We start from the raw sequence: 19929 nt of genomic DNA, 5'->3' as shown, positions 1-19929 counted from the left end.
AAAAGTTAGTAATGGATTCCGTCGGAGTAGGATTGGGTGATTTTTCACGCTTTTCTTATGTTTTGGTAAATTCAAGTCCGCCAGTCGCCATTAAATGATCCTCTCTGATCGATCGCAGATCAATCGCCAGTGATACCGGAACAGAAGACTCCTGTATGCAGTCTTGTAGATTGTATTGTCAACCGTTGTATTGAAATGTTGACTGTTTTATTCTCCTACTTTAAGAATTAAAGATTGATTTTAGGTATTTAACTGCATTGAAGTCTATAGTAGAATCTTTATTGGCAAGAAAATTGCAATTGTTCTGAAGTTTGTGCTCGATAATCGAGGAAATCAATCGCTTTTTTTTCTCGGTTGAAGTTTATTTCATTTCCTTTCGCTTGGTTGACCGACTGGTTTCGATATTCGAACTCGCAGGAAAAGAGTTGATAAATTTTGCTTAATTGTCTAGAAAAATCCATCCTTTTTTCCCCCGTAAACTGTCTGTTTGGAATCAGTTACGCATCGTGTGCAATGGCACGTGCTAATAGCGGTGACAGCAAATATTTAGAGTTGTGATTTGAGGAGCTGATTTATTTTGAAAAGTCCGTTTTCTTCTTCCGAACTATTCTCCCCTTAGGTGACTTTTTTTGCGAAACAAGACGCTCGTACTCAGGCACTAGTAATAGTAACATTTTGGCATAGTTTTTGCAAGGTTTTCATGCACCTAACTCTCAAATGATAATCATGATGAGCGCAATCCTTGGATGCAAATTTTTTGGTTATTTTAAGAGTTCTGATTTCTGCACTGTCGTCAGCAGGTCAAGACTTCCTGCCAAACGCTACATTTGATTTTTAAATCAGCAGCCTAAACAAGAACTCTCATTAATTATTGGTGTATTTCGTTGCAACTCAATTAAGGGCGTAGAAGAGTTGCCCCTTAGGGTGCATGTGACCCCTTTTGTGACCCTCCCTCTCGTAAAATTGTTCAGAGGAAAGATTCCCACTTGAGACGCAGGATAAGCAGAAAGTAAATAGGTATGAAGTAAGTTTTAATCACCTCAAAAACAAGATAAAAGAGTCTCTGTAACTTCTCGAACCACAAAAACGAGAAATGAAGAAAGGGCAACTATATGAGAAAGAAGCTGATCAGAGGCTGTAAAGCACCAAACACGAGATGAGCCTCGCGCCTAGGTTACCTCTGTTGATGAAGTAGACATTTTCGAGCAAGTCCTTTGGAAAAGGTGCTTATAGAGAAGTTTTAAAGGGACCTTTTAGAGGCTGCAAGGTAGCTGTGGAGAAGATGCACGACTTAATAGTATTTCTTAAGACCACCGCTTGTTTCAAAGAGAAATGAAGATGGCTTCAAGATGCCATTACCCTTGTTTTCTGCAGTTCATCGGAGCGACAGACACGTTAAAAGAGCGGAATTTTATTACAGAACTCATGGAAATGAGATTACCAAAATTGCCAGAGCGGCAATATCTCTCAGAATAGGTCATCTCTCCGGAAATAACCAAAATCCTCCCATGATACACCGAGATATAGGCAGTGCAAACGTGTTGCTTTGGCGACAGGGGTTCCAATGGCGAGCCAAGGTGTCGGATTTTGGTAGTGCCAACTTTGTTAATTCTATCAAGACAAAGGCACCTGGAAATCCATTCTACAGTGCTCGAGGCAGCAAATGAAAATACCTACATACAACCAAGGTCAGGTATTCGTTACCAAGTTCTTTACATTTATGTGAGTTTCTCTCACACTCGCAATGTAGAGGTGAGAACTATCAAACAAATTGCGTTTTTTCTGCCATCATTTATGCTAACTCGTTCATCAACAGAAGAAAACGATATATAAGGGGATGAGGATTTGTGCGTGAGTTGCATGAGATTGGCGGATTCTGATCAACTTTGTTAAATTTAGGGCCCATCAGTTGATTAAATTGTTGTTGTTTCTAATTGTTTTCATTGTTTTTAAGGTTTTTGGAAATGTTACCAAGCGTTAATGACGTGAGTTAAGATAATTTTGTTGTGCCACAAACAGTGAATCTCTGATACGGTTTAGATACCTCAGTGTGAGCTTTCAAATCTCCGACATCTTTCTCCATTTAAGTGGTAACAAACTTGAGTTCTGAAAGAATTGTGTTTAATTGGCGAAATATTTGCTTTTGGCAGATTGATGTCAACAGCTTTGGTGTTCTCCTCTTAGAAATTTGCGTTGGTGAGATGCCTGATGTCGAGAATTGGCAGAGAGATATTTCTCGAGTGAAAACCCCGTATTTAAAGATTTTATTTAGAGATGTCTGCATTCCACACTCGAAGAGCGACGTGATATGCAAGGAATAATTACTGAGCTGGATGATTTTTATGGAAATCGGAAGAAAGAATGCGGAGTTAATTTTCTCAAGGATAAGCCGACTGGAGCATTCCAATCGATCAAATTCAGCGATAGGAAGATAGAATCTTGGATAGGCCAGATTGTGGAATTGTTTACGAAGGGAAATATTGTGGCGGTGCCGTTGGCGTGAAAACGTTTAATATCTATGAACATATTGTCTCATCTCACAACCGCAGCTTGTTTGAGAAAACGGTAAATATTGCTTCAAGATGCTGTCACCCTTCTTAAGTGCATTTCATAGGAGCGGTTAACATTGGAGATGAGAGGTCTCTGCTGGTAACAGAGCTCATGGAATCGAGTTTGCGAAAATTGTTAGACGGGCAGCCTCTCACATAAACAGAAATCTCTCATATTTCTCAGGATGTTACTGAAGCAATAAGCTACCTCCACCAAAAGAAACCGTCTCTCATTATTCCGAAGTGATAACGTGTTTCTTTGGCGACAAGAAAGCAAGTGGAGAGGAAAGCTAACCATTTCAATTGCCACCAGTTTCCAGCAGGAAATCATAACAACTGCTCCGAGGGATATGCGTTGCAGCGCACCAGAAATGCGTACGATGTCTCAAACCCTAATGGGGAGAGGTAGAGTGGCCATGACTTGTCATTGCCGTTAATTTTTGGCTTCACTCTTTTGAAATTAGCTATTTGAGAAGTCGATTGTTCAGTTCGCCATTTAGTTAAAAGTTTTTTTTTATCATTCAAAGTAAGTAAAAGTAATAATCTAATAATTTCCTCTATTGATTAGTTGATAGTCTCATTGCCACATGAATTATTGTCTTATCTTAGATGAAAGAAGTATTTAGGTTCCCATTAGATTTATTCCGCTTTAATTACTTTAGGATTGCATGGGATTCGTTACCTTTTATTGCACCATTATCAATGATTTTTTTTTTTGTCACAGTATGCCATGATCATTAGATTGATGTCTACAGTCTTAGTGTTCTCCTCTGCCATGTGTAGGGAACGGCCAGATCCTGAAAGGCGCGAAGAGCAAACGAAATATTCAAGATATGATACGAAACTGTACGTAGAGTGATCCAAAGAAGAGACCAGGGATAGACGAAATCGTCAAAGAATTAGGCTAAATTGATGTTTGTCTCCGTGGGGAAACCATATTTCCTTGAATAGGCGTACACGTTCTCATTAGCGCGCTCCCCCGAGTGAGCGCCTACCCCCCAGGATATAATGTCAAGCAGGCCCCCTCGCGAATAAGCGCCCCCTCTTCCCTCTTTTTCTCAAACAGTAGGGGTTTGTTTCTATAAATAACCTTGGAATCACGGTACAGCAGAATCAGTACAGGAGAATAATAAGCAAACTCGGCCTCTGATTAAGTGCCTCCTTCCAATGAGTGACCCTCCTTTTGTTCAAAATTTTGAAAAAGCGCCGGGGTGCTTATTCGAGGAATACGCTAAATGACGTTTTCTACATTATTTTCCTATCTGTTTGGTGTGATATGTTTCATTCAGTTGTTAGCTTTTCGAAAGGTTTTGGCAATTTGACAAATGAGTCTCTATTCAGGACACATTTAACGATGGCCAAACAGCATTCCAGCTAATTTAGTATCTACCATATCTACCATGAAGACGAGAAAGAGGAATACAAACTAAATGTACAAAAACAAACTCTAAAGTGTGGATTGGAATCTTAATGACGAGTTAGTAACCGCTCTTTGAACTAACAGGGTGTGTAGGATAGATGGTCCTCTTAATGATTCTTATATTTTGAAAAAAAACATTTAAATGCAAACTTGTGATTTTAAGTTTGAAATTTTTTTCTAAACGGCCGTATAAAGAGCTGTCTGGAGGTGCCCCGCTTCAGGGTTATTTTGTACAAATTATTGATACACCTAAGGCCCCATTACCATTTAAGTCTTAAATACACGTCTTAGTCTGTAGGGTGTCTGTTGTCATACTCTTACAGTATCTACATTTAGTTGTAGTTTCGCGATTGACGACAAACCGAACACATGTTTTTTGCGTCATAAGAAAATTGCTTCCCCCAGTGCAAGCGTTATTAATACATTACAGGTGTATCTGGTTTTGCAGTTTACTCGTCCTTCAGTATTTAAAAAGGGTACTTTGCTACCATGAAAATTGCGCTTAAAAGTTCCTTACGAATAATATAAAAGTTGTATATAGTAGTAGCTCCAAAGTGTAGAACTTGAAGTATTTTGACAAACACGAATCAATTTTTGGTGGAAGAAGTTTCAAAGGAGATTCGTTGCAAGTCGAGATATATCAAGTTGACATATCATTCAGCCAAGATTATGAAGGAGTTTGCTATTTGATTTTATCTACTTGAAGTTCGTAGGCTCTGAAGAGTCTCAGTTCGAGACTTAACCGAATAAAATGCCCGCTCAGCTTTTTAGTTTAAATTTTGTAAATATTAATCAACATGAGCCAAACGTGAGCCTCTTAAAGACATTTAAGGTTCCAGTTTTACAATAATTTCGTAAACTCGTCGACAACTACTTTATTCAAAGCTTAAAAATGATGCCAGTCACATATTGTGTCAGTAGGCATTCGAAAATCTCCCTACAACTTAAAAGTTTCCAGTTCATCAATGATCTGTTCCATATCTGCTCTCATTCCAGCTTCTGGTTCCAGGCATCTTTGAATGACAGTTCGATAGTTAGAGTTTTTCACCCTGTCAACTTGTTGTTCACGCCACGCAGGGTCTGGTAATTCCCCAGTACTTATTTCACACAGAAGAACTCCAAAACTGTAGACATCAATCTTGGATAAAAAGAAAGGGAATTATACCGACTAGACCTTTTAAGTTTATCTGTAATAATAAAAGAAGTTTTGGACTCTAATAAGAAACAAAACAAGCAGACTGGTTCCATTTTTAGATGTCACACTTGAATGAGACCTGCACTGCTACAAGAGTCACGTGATAGCGTACACAGATTAGCTTTACGAGCTAAGACCCTGTACCAACAAGACACCTCTTTGTACCGGCCTACACATGCAAATTTTCATGACAAGCTGATTCGTCCGTTATATCCATTAGCTTAACTACTCTTTTGGCTGCCAGCTGGAAAAGCTTGAGTAAAAAGCAAGAATGGACCTTAGACTGATCTAAGAGTGTAAATATAAATAAGATTCCTATCATGTGACAATGTAATAGCCAGTTTTTCATGAGTGCACTTATTTCAAGTTGTTTGACAAGGAAACATTCCAAGTGCAGACAAAGACGCAAGGATCAACGAGCGAGTAGCACATTAAAGTCTATTGACTGATTAAGATTACCTTTTTAGTTAGGTAATTGTATATTTTCTTCATTTGGATCGATCAACCAACAAATAGAATTGAATGGCGGGTTCAATCAGTTCATAGCTACTTGTATGGTCCCCTAACTGACTACTTTTCTTAGGGCCAGATTTACATGAGGCTTCTCCCTTCAATACATTATCGAGCAAACAGGTGATGAGAATACTCAAACTTATCAGAGAGATTTTTTTTATTCTCATCTAACACCGAATTCTCGTAACAAATCCACAAGGCAATCTGTAACAGCCAGAGGGGAGAATTGACAATAAGATCTTGGGAGTTAAAGGGTTAAGGGAGAAATTGACGGCTTGACATCTACCGTCTACTTAAAGTTTAAGTTATTCTTGTCGACGGCTACTTCAATAAATCTGAGATTAAGCCAGAAAGGTAAGGCGTTTAATCTTGAAACATTGAGTAATGAGACTGGCATTGAGAACCAACCTTACAACTAATGATTCGGTCCCCCTCTATTCCGCATGCCTCTGAAGCGCAGTAAATCAAAGCTCCAGGCCCATTATTTTTGCTCAGGCGCACAAAATTGGCAGTGCCGTAGTCTGACACTTTAGCTCTCCACTGGTCGCGTTTTTGCCATAGCAGCACATTGGCACTACTGATGTCTCGGTGAATGATGGGATCAGGTTTGTTTTGGTGAAGGTAGTTCAGAGTAAGAGCTACATCCAGAGAAATAAATGAGATTTCTTTTTCGGTGAGACGTCGTTCCTCGTACAATGACCTCAAACTGCGATCCATTAGTTCCATTACTAGCAATGGTCTGGCATCATCGGTTGCTCCGATAAATTGTAACAAGCAAGGATGGCGGCATCTTGATCCAATGCTGATTTCTTGTTCAAAAACAGCTCTTGCTTGAGGAGGTAGAAGGTCGTGTATTTGTTTTACTGCGACAACGCAACGGCGAAATTACCCTCGAACAACTCTACCCCATGCTCCCTTCCCCAGCACTTCGTTTGTCTCCATGTAAATTTCATTTCGACTTATCACCCAGTCACGTGTACTTAACTGACGCTGCAGATAAGTGATCTGTTCTTCCATCGCTCTCAGCTGTCCCCTCAGTTCTGTCATGGGTTGCTCCTGACCATCTCTTAGCCTTTCTCTCCGTATTCTTGTGGGTCGCTGTCCCATTTTTCACTCTTGTTCAACTGCCAAATATTAATGCAAATCTTCTTTTCGATGAAACGCTAGCTGTAAAGAAATTCTTCGGTCTGTTGCAGCGGAAATCTTATTTGTTTTCCTTCCGGTTTTTCCTTTCTTTTAGTTCTTCCTGTTTTTGTACATTGCTCTCGTTTCCGTCTCTGATGGAGTTCGTATTGTCTTTGTTAACGTCTCTCCATTTTTGGCCTTCACCCTGTACCAGAAAAGAAATGCATATGGCTGTCAGTTAGGCATCCTTAGTAATTCGTAGAAAATCTAAGTGGATAAGGAGGTGGGGTGGACGTAAACTACAGTAGCTTACAGTAGTTCCAACTCGGGACAACATTATAGCTTTCCTGAACTAAAAAGATATTGAAATTGAAACACTTAAGAAAAAATTCAACCCGAAATAAATGAATCTCTATGTTGAAGAAAGGAATGGAAAATATCATGCCCTTTACAGATATGGGTGTTAACCATTCACAATTGACTGATAGCAAAGATGGCAACAGAAATGGAAAAAGGCTACCTTTTTTCAAAGGAACTTGCGAAGGAAAAACTCAACGTAATTTCCATTTACATTCCTGAGACAATTTTGCAGTATTAATTCCGCTTTACATGTATCAGTAATAAGTTATATAATCTTTCGCTCCGCCATCAAATAATGAAAACGTAGTTCTCAACATCGCTCTCATCAACTCAAGAATGATTTCCATTCGCAATACCTCTAATATTGCCCAAAGTAGGCCACACACGAGCTTCCAAACCTCGCCTGGCTTTGTTGTTTGTTGTATTCGTAGAAACTAGGGAAAGCGAGATTTCCCTCATTTCCTTGGTTTAATTCAGAACTCTAATCTCTTTCCCAGCGGTCGTTCATGCTCGTCACGCAACCTACTACTTCTCTTAAATGACCCTTATATAGCACCTGAAGAGTCCACAAGATGACAGTAGATTATGGTAACAATCATAACACTGACAGTGAAAACAGCGTTTCTTCAAAAAATTTTATTTATATTTGGAGATTGATTTTCAACTCCGTAGACTACGTGGCGTAGATTTGGGTTTTGAAAAGTGGTCACTCCCGAAGAACTTGCAAATATGAAAAGTGTGAGACATGGTTTGATGCTACTCTGGTTTACAGATTTAATGAATGTAACCGAAAAAGCTTCAATTCATAGACCCAACGTTTCGACACTCCTGTCTAGTGCCTTCATGCCTCTGATGAAGACACTAGACAATTTATTAAATCTCTAAACCAGAGTAGCATCAAACCATGCCTGATTGTTCACCTGATTGCCATGTGAACTTTAATATATTATAAAAAGTGTGCTCGCTCTACTCGTCTTTGAAGACGAGGATGTTGAATCTTGTCTCTTTATTCGTATGCGACAAACAGCAATTGAAGCCGGCAAGCATTTTAAACTGGGGTAGTGAGGCTACCTCGGAGAGGATTTTCATTTGAAATGATGCTCATAAACGTGACAAACAGGATAAGAAATTTTCGCTCAACATGTAGACTTGAGCTTACGATTATCAATAACTTTCAACCATAGTAAAATGTGTGTTTCGATCAAAACAAGCTGAGCTGTTTTCGTTCGTCTTCCGGATACGTTTCCTGCATTCAGAGAATGAAAGAGGATTCCAAATTCTTTTTCCATAATTGCTTGATTTTCTGATAAAATTGGATGTTAGAGGCACGCATACCATATTGCAAGCTAACAATCTTCAGATTGCTTTCTTTCAAACGATACTGCGTTTCCTGCAATAGCTTCTTTTGCTGAAGATATACCTGTTTGAAGTCCTCTGTTTCGTCTTCACCTGATTTCTCTCCCTTTTCAAGACTCTCAGAGCCGTGCTCGATAGTGTCACATTCCTCTATATTGTCAATAATTTCTGATCCATCCATGTCATTTTCATCCAGAATTAAAGCGTCATTCCTTCCTTGAAGAAGCTCAGCTTCAATCAGAGAGTGTCCTGAGCTTTCCATCCCAGAATCATCTCCACCATTCTTCACTCCTTCTCCTATGCAAGTGTATTCATCTTGGTCATTGTCTTCTGAATCAATACATTAAACAAACAAAAAAAAAGAGTTACCCTTCTCACTGGTTAAGATTTCCAGGTTGTTTCATTTAACCCTTTAACTCCCAGAAGTGATTAATGCATAACTTCTCCCTACAATATCCATACATTAAACAGAAAACAGGTAGTGAGAATACTCAAACTCATTAGGTAGGAGTTCTTTTCTTGATCAAACACCAAATTCTCATAGCTAATTTCCAAGGAAATGTGCAGCAATTAAAAGGGCATTATTATTATTCAATTATTAAAAATATTATTATTATTATATTATCTACCATTTTTGTCTCCTAGATCTAAATATTAGCTCCTCCCTTGAGCTGTAATTGACAATGACCTGATGTTGTGGGTGACAACTGGGATTGAGAGGATAAAGGGCTGTCCCTTCATGACAAAGGAAGGGGGGGTGAGGTCAGGGATATTTTCTCTGACTTCACACAACCTCTAGATACCCTTAGCTACTCTCTACTCTCTCATTTCATCCAATTCAAATATTACCATCTTTTTGTACCTTTCACTTGCTGATCTGTTTCTTCCAAAGAAGCAGTGATTCTATCAAGTGACACAAACAAACCAGCCCCAGGGGAACATTTGAAGTACCTCTGACATCTGAATACTCCATCTGTTGTTCCTCTGTTTTGAAAACGGGGGTCCTGGTTATCAATAAGAACAATGAAAAATTATTTTGAAGTGATGCCTAAATAATCATATATTATCTAAAACTATTTGCTCAAACTAGCTTTATTAAAGGCTAAAAAATGGTTCATTTAAATTTTTAAAGAAAACCTTAAAAATCATTGTATTGGCCATATTGTGTTAAATTTTTTAAAGTGCAAGCTCCGTAAATTGTAATTAAAAACTGCATTTTACCCCTGGTCTGCAGTCTTTGGTCTGCATTTTACCCCCAGTATGCACTTTAACCTTGGTTTGTAGTCTACATCTTACATTGACTGATATAAAAAACAAAAAGTTGACCATATAAGAAGTAAAAATTGATCTTATTAAAAGTAAAAAGTTGACTGTATAAAAAGTCGAATTGACTGTATAAAAAGTAAACTGGGTCTCAGAAATACAGAGGAAATATTGACTGATTTTGCACCCATATGCTAAGGCTGGTGTCCTTCTTACACAAAGTTACCCTCCCTCCAATTATGACAACATTCCAAGTTTTGACCATTTTAATTATCATAGCAGACACAAAAAATATTTGGTGACTAACAAACATAACTTAGTTTCTACAGTCTAAAGTAAAAAAGAGACAATGCACACATACACATTGGTGCAAAATTTGGCAGAAAATTCAGAGAATACATTTTCCTTCCAATATACCATCCATTTGGAGGATAAATATGGTAATAAAATAATATTGTTATCAACAACTCACTGACATATCACTGACAGATTACCTACTGTTCACTGACAGGTGTTTAAAACTGTCCACCAACAGGTTTTTTTTAAGAAGTTGTTCTTCACATTTACCACTGTATTTTGGTTTGGTTACTTTGTTTGTATTGTCAGGTTAGAATTTTGCAATAATATACTGATGTGTACTTGCTGAGACTGAGCAAAGTCATTTAGAACAAGCTCAGTACTCTATCAATAGATCTCTTTAGGTTGCATGTTTTGTTTACTCATTTCAGGTCTCAAGAGAATTTCCAGTTTTTATCTTTTGTAAATTATCATGTGTATGCAAGTGAATAAAGGGGGAATTTAAAAACAAACAGTTCTCGTGAGTATTTCCACATTACCTGACATGGGTAAATAGTGCAAGTTAAATAGGTTTATTGATCACATGGGCAGCAATTCAAACAGGAATCTATCACAGAATATTCTAAAATCTATTGGAGTAAAGCAGAGGAACTACATCAAATGCAGTTTGGAAATGGTGATCTGATCTTGATGGAAGAAAAATGGAGACATAACTGCACTTACCACAATCTCAACACCAAACATGATCCCATCATAAGGAGGAAGGGCGCCTTTGTAATGAACAACTGCATCCACATTCTTCTTCAAATCATCCAACCAAACAAGCACATGACATCCTTCATTCTCCGTCAAACCCCACCTCAGAAGATCCTGCTTGTCGTTCACAATGTTACATCTTTCACTATAGGATTGAACAGCCAACAAAATTTGGGCGTCTTCTGGTGTGATTACTTGTAAATCTTCTTTAAGACAATCGACCTCCAGACACTTCTGCTTCAGCCCACGTAAAGCAATTCTGTCGCTGTCTCCAGTGGGTTGTTCTTCTACTGGACGAGCTTCAAATAATTCGCCCTTCAAGGCTACTGGAGGTTGCGTTCCGTATACATAATTCGTCAACATTCCCCACAGTACACTAGAATCTTGGGTCGAAGGGTCTTCCAAATCGCGAAGGAGAATGAAATTACTCTTCTTTTCCATCTTTCCGACGGTTATTTCCGCGCTTTTAAAATTCGAAATAAACCACCACACCCTTACTGTAAATATTATTTCATAGCAAGCGACGATCAGCTGAAGATGATGATGAAATTGGAACGATGACGAGGCAGGATACTTTCACGATGAAGTTGCAGCCGTGGGAGTAGAAAAGGCTTGGTGATTTCGCGAAAAAAACGTATAATTATTTCCATCTAAACTCTCCCAAAGAGAAAAATAAATGAAAGCTAGGCTCTGAAATACTTTGACTAAAGGAAACGTCGCGAAAATTTCAACGGACTAGCTGGGACCCGCCTTCAACACTCCTTCCGCCATTATGTGTAAATTGCCCGTGAGAAGTCTGGGAAGGACAATAAAAATATTCAAGATGGCGCTGGTTTAGGACTACAATGAACAACCTTTCAGGTACCCTGAAATATTCATCGTCTACACACTTAATGTACTTTTGGAATTTTTGGGGGGTTAAAATGTTTCGTACAATTCTACATGTCAGTTATTTTATATCAAGTTTTTTTCTTAATCTGCAGTTCTCGCCTTTCCGGCTCGTCCCCTGAATGTCCTGAATTTCGAGTTCTCCCCAGGAGAAATCTGAAATCTGCATGATATGGTAACTTGTCTATAGGAGTGTGGGTGATTCATTTTGAATACAATAGACAATGGAATAATCCAGAAGGATTGGAATCTGTGTCTCCAGAACCCCTAGTTTGATGTTGGAAATTCTGTCTCGTAGGTCTTATAGAATTGTGAAGACCTAGTTTCTAGCTCACACTTGATACTGAGGGTGTAGATCATTTGGTGAATATTTTTCAAGTACCATGAACTCTTTCTAGAAAAGTGGACTCTCCTGGGTATTATTAATTTCTGTTAACTATTGTCTTGTCAACTTCTCCTCTGTAGTTTGTGAAAAATTGCAAGGGTTTGTTTATCTTTGAGTGACATATCAGTAGAAGCTGAAAATCAGGATACAGATATACAGTACAAACCCATGATGCCTAGAGGTCAGCATGACATGAGCAAACCTGACACATCAGATTCTCAAAGGGAACAACCAAGACTACCTCCTTGGAGGAGAAAGTCAGTAGAAGCTGAAAATCAGGATACAGATATACAGTACAAACCCATGATACCTAGAGGTCAGCATGACATGAGCAAACCTGACACATCAGATTCTCAAAGGGAACAACCAAGACTACCTCCTTGGAGGAGAAAGTCAGTAGAAGCTGAAAATCAGGATACAGATATACAGTACAAACCCACGATACCTAGAGGTCGGCATGACATGAGCAAACCTGACACATCAGATTCTCAAAGGGAACAACCAAGACTACCTCCTTGGAGGAGAAAGTCAGTAGAAGCTGAAAATCAGGTTACAGATATACAGTACAAACCCACGATACCTAGAGGTTGGCATGACATGAGCAAACCTGACACATCAGATTCTCAAAGGGAACAACCAAAACTACCTCCTTGGAGGAGAAAGTCAGTAGAAGCTGAAAATCAGGATACAGATATACAGTACAAACCCACGATGCCTAGAGGTCGGCATGACATGAGCAAACCTGACACATCAGATTCTCAAAGGGAACAACCAAGACTACCTCCTTGGAGGAGAAAGTCAGTAGAAGCTGAAAATCAGGATACAGATATACAGTACAAACCCCCGATGCCTAGAGGTCGGCATGACATGAGCAAACCTGATACATCAGATTTTCAAAGGAAACAACCAATACTACCTCCTTGGAGGAGAAAGTCAAGGGAAAAAGAATCTTCTCTTCCTTCAGCTACTTCTCCAGACAAATTCTATGAGGGAAGAATTGGTGACATTGCAAATGAGAAACTAGATGTACAAGCTCCATCAAACTTAACAGGGACCCTTGATGTAAATGAAATCTCCAGCACATATTCACCAGTTGATCTACAAATAGAAACTTCACAGAGATCAAGTAGTCTTGATGGTATCACTTCACTCGTAACCAGTGGTTCCTCAAACTCTGGAAGTAAAGCACTCAGCCCAAGTAGTCCAAAACCACTGGGGCTTCTTCCACTGTTAGCAGGGTCACCTAGCAATGTGGCAGGGTCTGTGGCACTACCATCAACTACACCACAGTGGATGCAGTTTTTAGTTGATCAAAAGTTCAGCAGAAAGGAACAAGATTTGAACTTAGGTTTGTAACTTACTCTTCCATATTTATATCTGAGGTAATTTATGAGAGTTTTTACATCTGGTTCAGAGGTATAAGAGTTCCTCTGGTTTTGTGATATTTTCTCCTTTCTTCCACAGTTTTTGTTTTAATGTCATTTTGTGAAATTGTGACAGTGATAGATTTGATAATTGCAATTACAGTTGATAACATGTACCTTTTTAGAATAAAATTGTTTAATTGTCTTCTCATTAACCAAGCTTGTTCTGTAACGACTAATGGTTATACGCTTGGTTGTAGTTTTTGTTGTTGTTGTTGTCACTGTTTTTTTTAATGGACGGATTAGGTGTACAAAGGGTTGATAAAATGGCAAACAAGAAAAAAGCAAACAAATAAAGAAATAAATTAAACAAAAACAAAAAACTAAGGACACTGTCCAGCCATCTTGAGTAAACAAGCTTAGTCAATTAAGAATATCCTGTATTGCTAAAATGCTGGCAATGAGCTATTAGATACCATTGGGGGGGGGGGGGGGGGAAGCATTACACTTAAGTCTCCAACAGTGTCTTTGTAGCTTTAGTAATCAGATTTTAATTGTCTGGCTGAGCTGGTTCCCTCATTTCTCATTCATTTCACTGGTAGTTTCACCTGCAGCTTCTTAACCCTTTAACTCCCAGAAGTAATTAGCATGAAACTTCTCCCTACAATATCCATACATTATTCAGCAAACAGGTAATGAGAATATTCAAACTTATCAGGTAGACACTGTTATCTTGATCTAGCACCAAGTTCTCATAACTAATTCACAAGGAAATGTGTAGTAGGTAGAGAAGAGAATTAATAGTTAATGGGAGTTAATGGGCTAAAAAGAGGATGTTCTCCAAGAGATCATGTAGTTATTATAAAGTGAGAGACAAATTTCAAATTGATTTGATAAATTACAGATGCTTCCTCTGGACATCAGCATTTAGATGAAAAATTTCAATTTGAGAAAAGTAAATGGGAGGAAGAAAGAAAGGTCCTTGTAACAGAGCTGGAGGACCTTCAAGAGGAACTTGAGAACACAAAGCAAGCAAAAGAAGAAGCTGAACAAAGAATTGCCCGCTTGGAGGGAGAATTGAGAATCAAAGATGAACATGTGAATGAGCTGGAACAAACTTTATCCACAATTCAACAAACACTGGATGAGTGCAAACAAAAAGTGTCCCGTGATTGGGTTTTATCACGGGATGAGATTCTCATGACAGATACCTGTCTTGGCGTGGGTGGGTGGGGCACAGTCCTGCTAGGAAAATTTAGAGGCTGCAAAGTGGCTGTGAAGCAGATCCATGAATTGATACTTTCTCCGCATAACAGACGTTTGTTTGAGCGGGAAATGAACATTGCATCAAGGTGCCGCCATCCTTGCTTGCTACAATTCATTGGGGCTACAAATGATGAAGGGACTCCTTTATTTGTAACAGAGCTTATGGAATCTAGTTTACGAACACTGTTAGAGAGGCAGCCTCTCCCTACTTCAGACATCTCTATTTTATCCGTGGACATAGCACAAGCACTTAATTACTTACATTTGAGCAAACCTCCCATTATCCACCGTGACATCAGCAGTGCGAATGTGTTGCTATGGCGACAAGGTAAACAATGGCGGGGCAAAGTTTCAGATTACGGAACCGCTAACTTCATGCAACAGACCATGACTGTTGCCCCTGGTGCTATGATATATAGTGCGCCAGACGCACTCACTTCAAATCAGACAATTAAGGTTGGTTGATGTGCGTTCATTAAATTATTGAATTAGACTTTCTTTGAGCCAGTTTTCACCGAGTTATATCAGTGCCCGGTGCTTCCAAACCTGATCTGACAGAAGACACTAACTCTTAAGCTTCTAAACCTTGTGTCACAAACGTAACATTGCTGATATAAATAATGAAAACGACAGCGCTGCAAGTGAGACTTGGAGCTCACTGATCTTCGACATTCTTTTGTGCGCTCAAAAATTGTGACTGAATGAATTGATAGGAAGTTTTCGTTGGTCAGTCTTTTCAAATTATTGAAATGCTGTTGTACCCAACAGTAACCTATGCGTGTATCTTTTAAGTGTTGTGAAACCAAGACTGAATGCGAATTCAATTGAAAAAGCAAACTTTCTGAAGCGCTGAAAAACGCGAGTGATCAAGTATTGATTGTTTGAGAAAGAGGCGCGTGTAGTTCTGGAACCAATCAAGTAAAACAAAACCCGAGCGTTCCTTTTGTCTCCTTCCTTGTTTCGCCCTGACGAAGGGCTAACGCTCGAATCGTCAGCTTTCAAATTCTTTACTGTGGCCAATTTCCGTTATCAACTCAGTTGATACTACCAAATTACCCTGTTATACTCTCCCACAGACGGAGCACCACATTTTCTTTAGAAACTTACTCCCTTTCTTCTTTTAAATCTGTTGAAAATATATATGAGCCGGTTTTTCTAACCATTTTACGACTGTAACAGTTCACTGATAAAACAATTTATTACATGTTTTTAACCTGGAAGAGCGTGCCCGCCTTGCAAAGCAAAGGAAAATATAGCGATTGGTTTTTCTTTAATGAATCTGAGCTATTCTGATTAGTTTTTGCTCTTTGTATCCTTTTCAGATCGATGTGTACAGTTTTGGAGTTCTCCTTTGCGAAATGTGTGTCCGGGAACTACCAGAGCCTCAAAATCGCGAAGGGCAAGTAGCCATGGTAACGAATCACGGTTTTCGAGGTCTGATACGGCGCTGCATTCAGACAGAGCCTGACAGAAGACCATGTATGGAAGAGATTATCGAGAATTTGGAGTCGACGTAATTTTCCACAGAGATAAACCGTTAGTACTTGTTACCAGCAGTAGATTCGCTACAGATTTTAGTACAACCGAATATGTAGTTTTTTTTAAAGTTCAAGCTTCCTTTAAGATTTTCTTGCATGTGTTATGGGTCAAGAGAAATAAATTTTCAAATTGACATCCTGTCTCAAAAATGTCGAATTTTCCACCTTCTCAGACGAACGATGAATGTTAAGCATATGGTGGGCGCTGAAACCTGAAGTTCTTTATTTAATACAGTTGAAATCCCCTAATCAGACTTCAGAGTGAACCAAAAAAATTGCCGCACAAGATGTAGACGTCCCACATTAAAAGTTGAAACTGTATGTTTACAATGTTGCATAGACAGTAGCGTCGTGTCTGATTATTGAAGAAGTGCCTACTTCAATGAGGTTTCTGTTAGCGGAGGTTGACTGCCCCCATAGCAAGCGAAATGGAACATTCGATTTATGCACGGAATGCCACTGAAAATTGCGAAGGTAAAAGTTAGCAATGGATTCCATCGGAGTTAGAGAAAGGATTGGGTGATTTTTCACGCTTTTCCTATGATTTGGTAAATTTAAGTCCGCCAGTCGCCATTAAATGATCCTATCTGATCGAATGCGATCAATCGCCAGTGATACCGGAACAGAAGACTCCTGTATGCAGTCTTGTAGATTGTATTGTCAACCGTTGTATTGAAATGTTGACTGTTTTATTCTCCTACTTTAAGAATTAAAGATTGATTTTCGGTATTTAACTGCATTGAAATCTATAGTAGAATCTTCATTGGCAAGAAAATTGCAATTGTTCTGAAGTTCGTGCTCGATAATCGAGGAAATCAATCGCTTTTTTTTCTCGGTTGAAGTTTATTTCATTTCTTTTCACTTGGTTGACCGACTGGTTTCGATATTCGAACTCTCAGGAAAAGAGTTGACAAATTTTGCTTAATTGTCTAGAAAAATCCATCCCTTTTTTTCCCGTAAACTGTCTGTATGGAATCTGTTACGCATCGTGTGCAATGGCACGTGCTAATAGCGGTGACAGCAAATATTTAGAGTTGTGATTTGAGGAGCTGATTTATTTTGAAAAGTCCGTTTTCTTCTTCCGAACTATTCTCCCCTTAGGTGACTTTTTTTGCGAAACAAGACGCTCGTACTCAGCCACTAGTAATAGTAACATTTTGGCATAGTTTTTGCAAGGTTTTCATGCACCTAACTCTCAAATGATAATCATGATGAGCGCAATCCTTGGATGCAAATTTTTTGGTTATTTTAAGAGTTCTGATTTCTGCACTGTCGTCAGCAGGTCAAGACTTCCTGCCAAACGCTAATAATAATAATAATAATGACAATCTTTAATGAGGAAACTTTTTCACTAAAAAGTGGTTTACAAAAAGGACCTCGAAAATTAAAAATTAAAAATTTACAATGAATAAAAATGCTAAAAGATGCTACTAAAAACTAATGTATCTTATGTGTAATACAAAACTTAAATCAATGAATTAAAAATCTGACGCTTCAAAATATTTACATTATCAGAGGCTCGTATAGTTTTGTCCAGCGAGTTAAAATCACTTACAGCATGATAGCCAGTTCTTTGTTTGCCCCAGTTTCTTTTAACGGATAGAATTTTGAGGTTTGCTTTATTTCTTGTGTTGTAACTATGCTGTTCTTGCTGAGTGACTAATGTTAGTTCGTGATGCGTGAGACCATTAAGACATTTATATACATGTACGCATCGGCGCTGGAAGCGCCTTTTTTCTAGTGTTAACCACTTCAGTGTAGTTAACGCATCAGACGCAGAGGAATACAGTGGTCGATCTAATATTATTTTAGCCGCCTTATTTTGAAGCACTTGCAAACTAGACATTAAAGTTACATTATGTTTGTCTCCCCAAACTAAATCAGCATACTCGAATAAGGGCATAACAAGGCTTTTATAAAAAAAGGATGCGCGCCTTAAACGGTAACAAATGCTTAATGCGTCTAAGTAGGCCAAGCCTTTGATTAATTTTCCCTGCCATGTATTCGACATGATTTGTCCACGAAAAATCAGACGATATTAAGATTCCAAGATATTTAAAACAAGTAACATTGTTTATACAATGATCAAAGATTGAAACAGTTAGAGCTATTTTCCTCTGTAACTTCTTGTTACTGCCTATAAGCATGCATTTGGTTTTGTCCAGATTCAGTGTTAACTCATGTTCATTCAGCCATTTCGCCACAGCCAGGAGGTCTTGGTTGAGCTTTTCAGTCAGCTCCTGAGAGGAAGTCCCATAGCAGTAGATCACCGTGTCATCTGCATAAAGTGATGCTTGACAGGCATCTAGAACGCTTGGCAAATCGTTAATGTAGATGACAAATAGCAGAGGACCCAGAATACTTCCCTGAGGGACCCCACGGGTAACTGGCAATTCATCAGACAACTCATTCCCACAACATGTACGCTGTTTCCTGTCAGTAATGTAAGAGCGGAACCACTGAAGCGAGTTCTCACATAAACCAATTTTGGAGAGCTTGCGTAACAAAATCCGATGGTCCACAGTGTCGAAAGCCTTGGTTAAATCCAAAAACACGGCCCCACACAGTTTACCTTGTTCCATGTTCAATAAGACTTCATCAGCAAATGATGTTAAAGCAGATTCAGTAGAGAGCCCCTTCCTGAATCCAAACTGTTTCCTTGTGAGAAGGTTGTTAATAACCAAGTGCTGGTACAGCTGGGAATGCACGGCTTTCTCGAGAATTTTACTGAGTGTAAACGCTACATTTGATTTTAAACGCTACATTTGATTTTTAAATCAGCAGCCTAAACAAGAACTCTCATTAATTATTGGTGTATTTCGTTGCAACTCAATTAAGGGCGTAGAAGAGTTGCCCCTTAGGATGCATATGACCCCTTTTGTGACCCTCCCTCTCGTAAAATTGTTCAGAGGAAAGATTCCCACTTGAGACGCAGGATAAGCAGAAAGTAATTAGGTATGAAGTAAGTTTTAATCACCTCAAAAACAAGATAAAAGAGTCTCTGTAACTTCTCGAACCACAAAAACGAGAAATGAAGAAAGGGCAACTATATGAGAAAGAAGCTGATCAGAGGCTGTAAAGCACCAAACACGAGATGAGCCTCGCGCCTAGGTTACCTCTGTTGATGAAGTAGACATTTTCGAGCAAGTCCTTTGGAAAAGGTGCTTATAGAGAAGTTTTAAAGGGACCTTTTAGAGGCTGCAAGGTAGCTGTGGAGAAGATGCACGACTTAATAGTATTTCTTAAGACCACCGCTTGTTTCAAAGAGAAATGAAGATGGCTTCAAGATGCCATTACCCTTGTTTTCTGCAGTTCATCGGAGCGACAGACACGTTAAAAGAGCGGAATTTTATTACAGAACTCATGGAAATGAGATTACCAAAATTGCCAGAGCGGCAATATCTCTCAGAATAGGTCATCTCTCCGGAAATAACCAAAATCCTCCCATGATACACCGAGATATAGGCAGTGCAAACGTGTTGCTTTGGCGACAGGGGTTCCAATGGCGAGCCAAGGTGTCGGATTTTGGTAGTGCCAACTTTGTTAACTCTATCAAGACAAAGGCACCTGGAAATCCATTCTACGGTGCTCGAGGCAGCAAATGAAAATACCTACATACAACCAAGGTCAGGTATTCGTTACCAAGTTCTTTAC

The 19929-nt window shown here is 38.9% G+C and overlaps 1 protein-coding gene and 1 pseudogene across 3 annotated transcripts; one reads left to right on the top strand and one right to left on the bottom strand.

The window, feature by feature from the left end:
- Positions 1-4802: 4802 nt before the first annotated feature.
- Positions 4803-11275, bottom strand: LOC149048210 (uncharacterized; annotated as a pseudogene). Its single transcript, XR_016184716.1, has 5 exons — positions 10802-11275; positions 9381-9522; positions 8418-8848; positions 6086-6775; positions 4803-5107 (listed from the first exon to the last, which is right to left on the bottom strand). The product of XR_016184716.1 is annotated as an uncharacterized LOC149048210 (transcript).
- On the top strand, positions 11061-16411 carry LOC149048209 (uncharacterized). 2 transcript variants are annotated; one of them, XM_089201708.1, is made up of 4 exons: positions 11061-11695; positions 12188-13455; positions 14376-15193; positions 16060-16411. In XM_089201708.1, the coding sequence occupies exons 2-4, from the start codon at positions 12276-12278 to the stop codon at positions 16252-16254; spliced, it is 2193 nt and encodes a 730-aa protein (XP_089057834.1). In that variant the 5' UTR covers positions 11061-11695; positions 12188-12275; the 3' UTR covers positions 16255-16411. The 2 variants fall into 2 exon arrangements, with proteins under 2 accessions (XP_089057834.1, XP_089057835.1); XM_089201709.1 differs by lacking the exon at positions 11061-11695 and having other exon boundaries at positions 12139-13455.
- Positions 16412-19929: the final 3518 nt, after the last annotated feature.

This window comes from Pocillopora damicornis, chromosome 3, assembly GCF_964200805.1.
Source record: "Pocillopora damicornis chromosome 3, jaPocDami1.2, whole genome shotgun sequence".
Classification (NCBI taxonomy): Eukaryota; Metazoa; Cnidaria; class Anthozoa; order Scleractinia; family Pocilloporidae; genus Pocillopora; species Pocillopora damicornis.
Note: the sequence above shows the minus strand (reverse complement) of the source record. Positions and strands in the feature narration are given on the sequence as shown.

Excerpts from the sequence above, each read along its gene's own strand:
- LOC149048209 (XM_089201708.1), top strand. The coding sequence starts at position 12,276 with ATGATGCCTAGAGGTCAGCATGACATGAGCAAACCTGACACATCAGAT. Across the intron at positions 13,456-14,375 it reads GGAACAAGATTTGAACTTAG|ATGCTTCCTCTGGACATCAG; the intron begins GTTTGTAACTTA and ends GATAAATTACAG. Across the intron at positions 15,194-16,059 it reads CTTCAAATCAGACAATTAAG|ATCGATGTGTACAGTTTTGG; the intron begins GTTGGTTGATGT and ends TATCCTTTTCAG.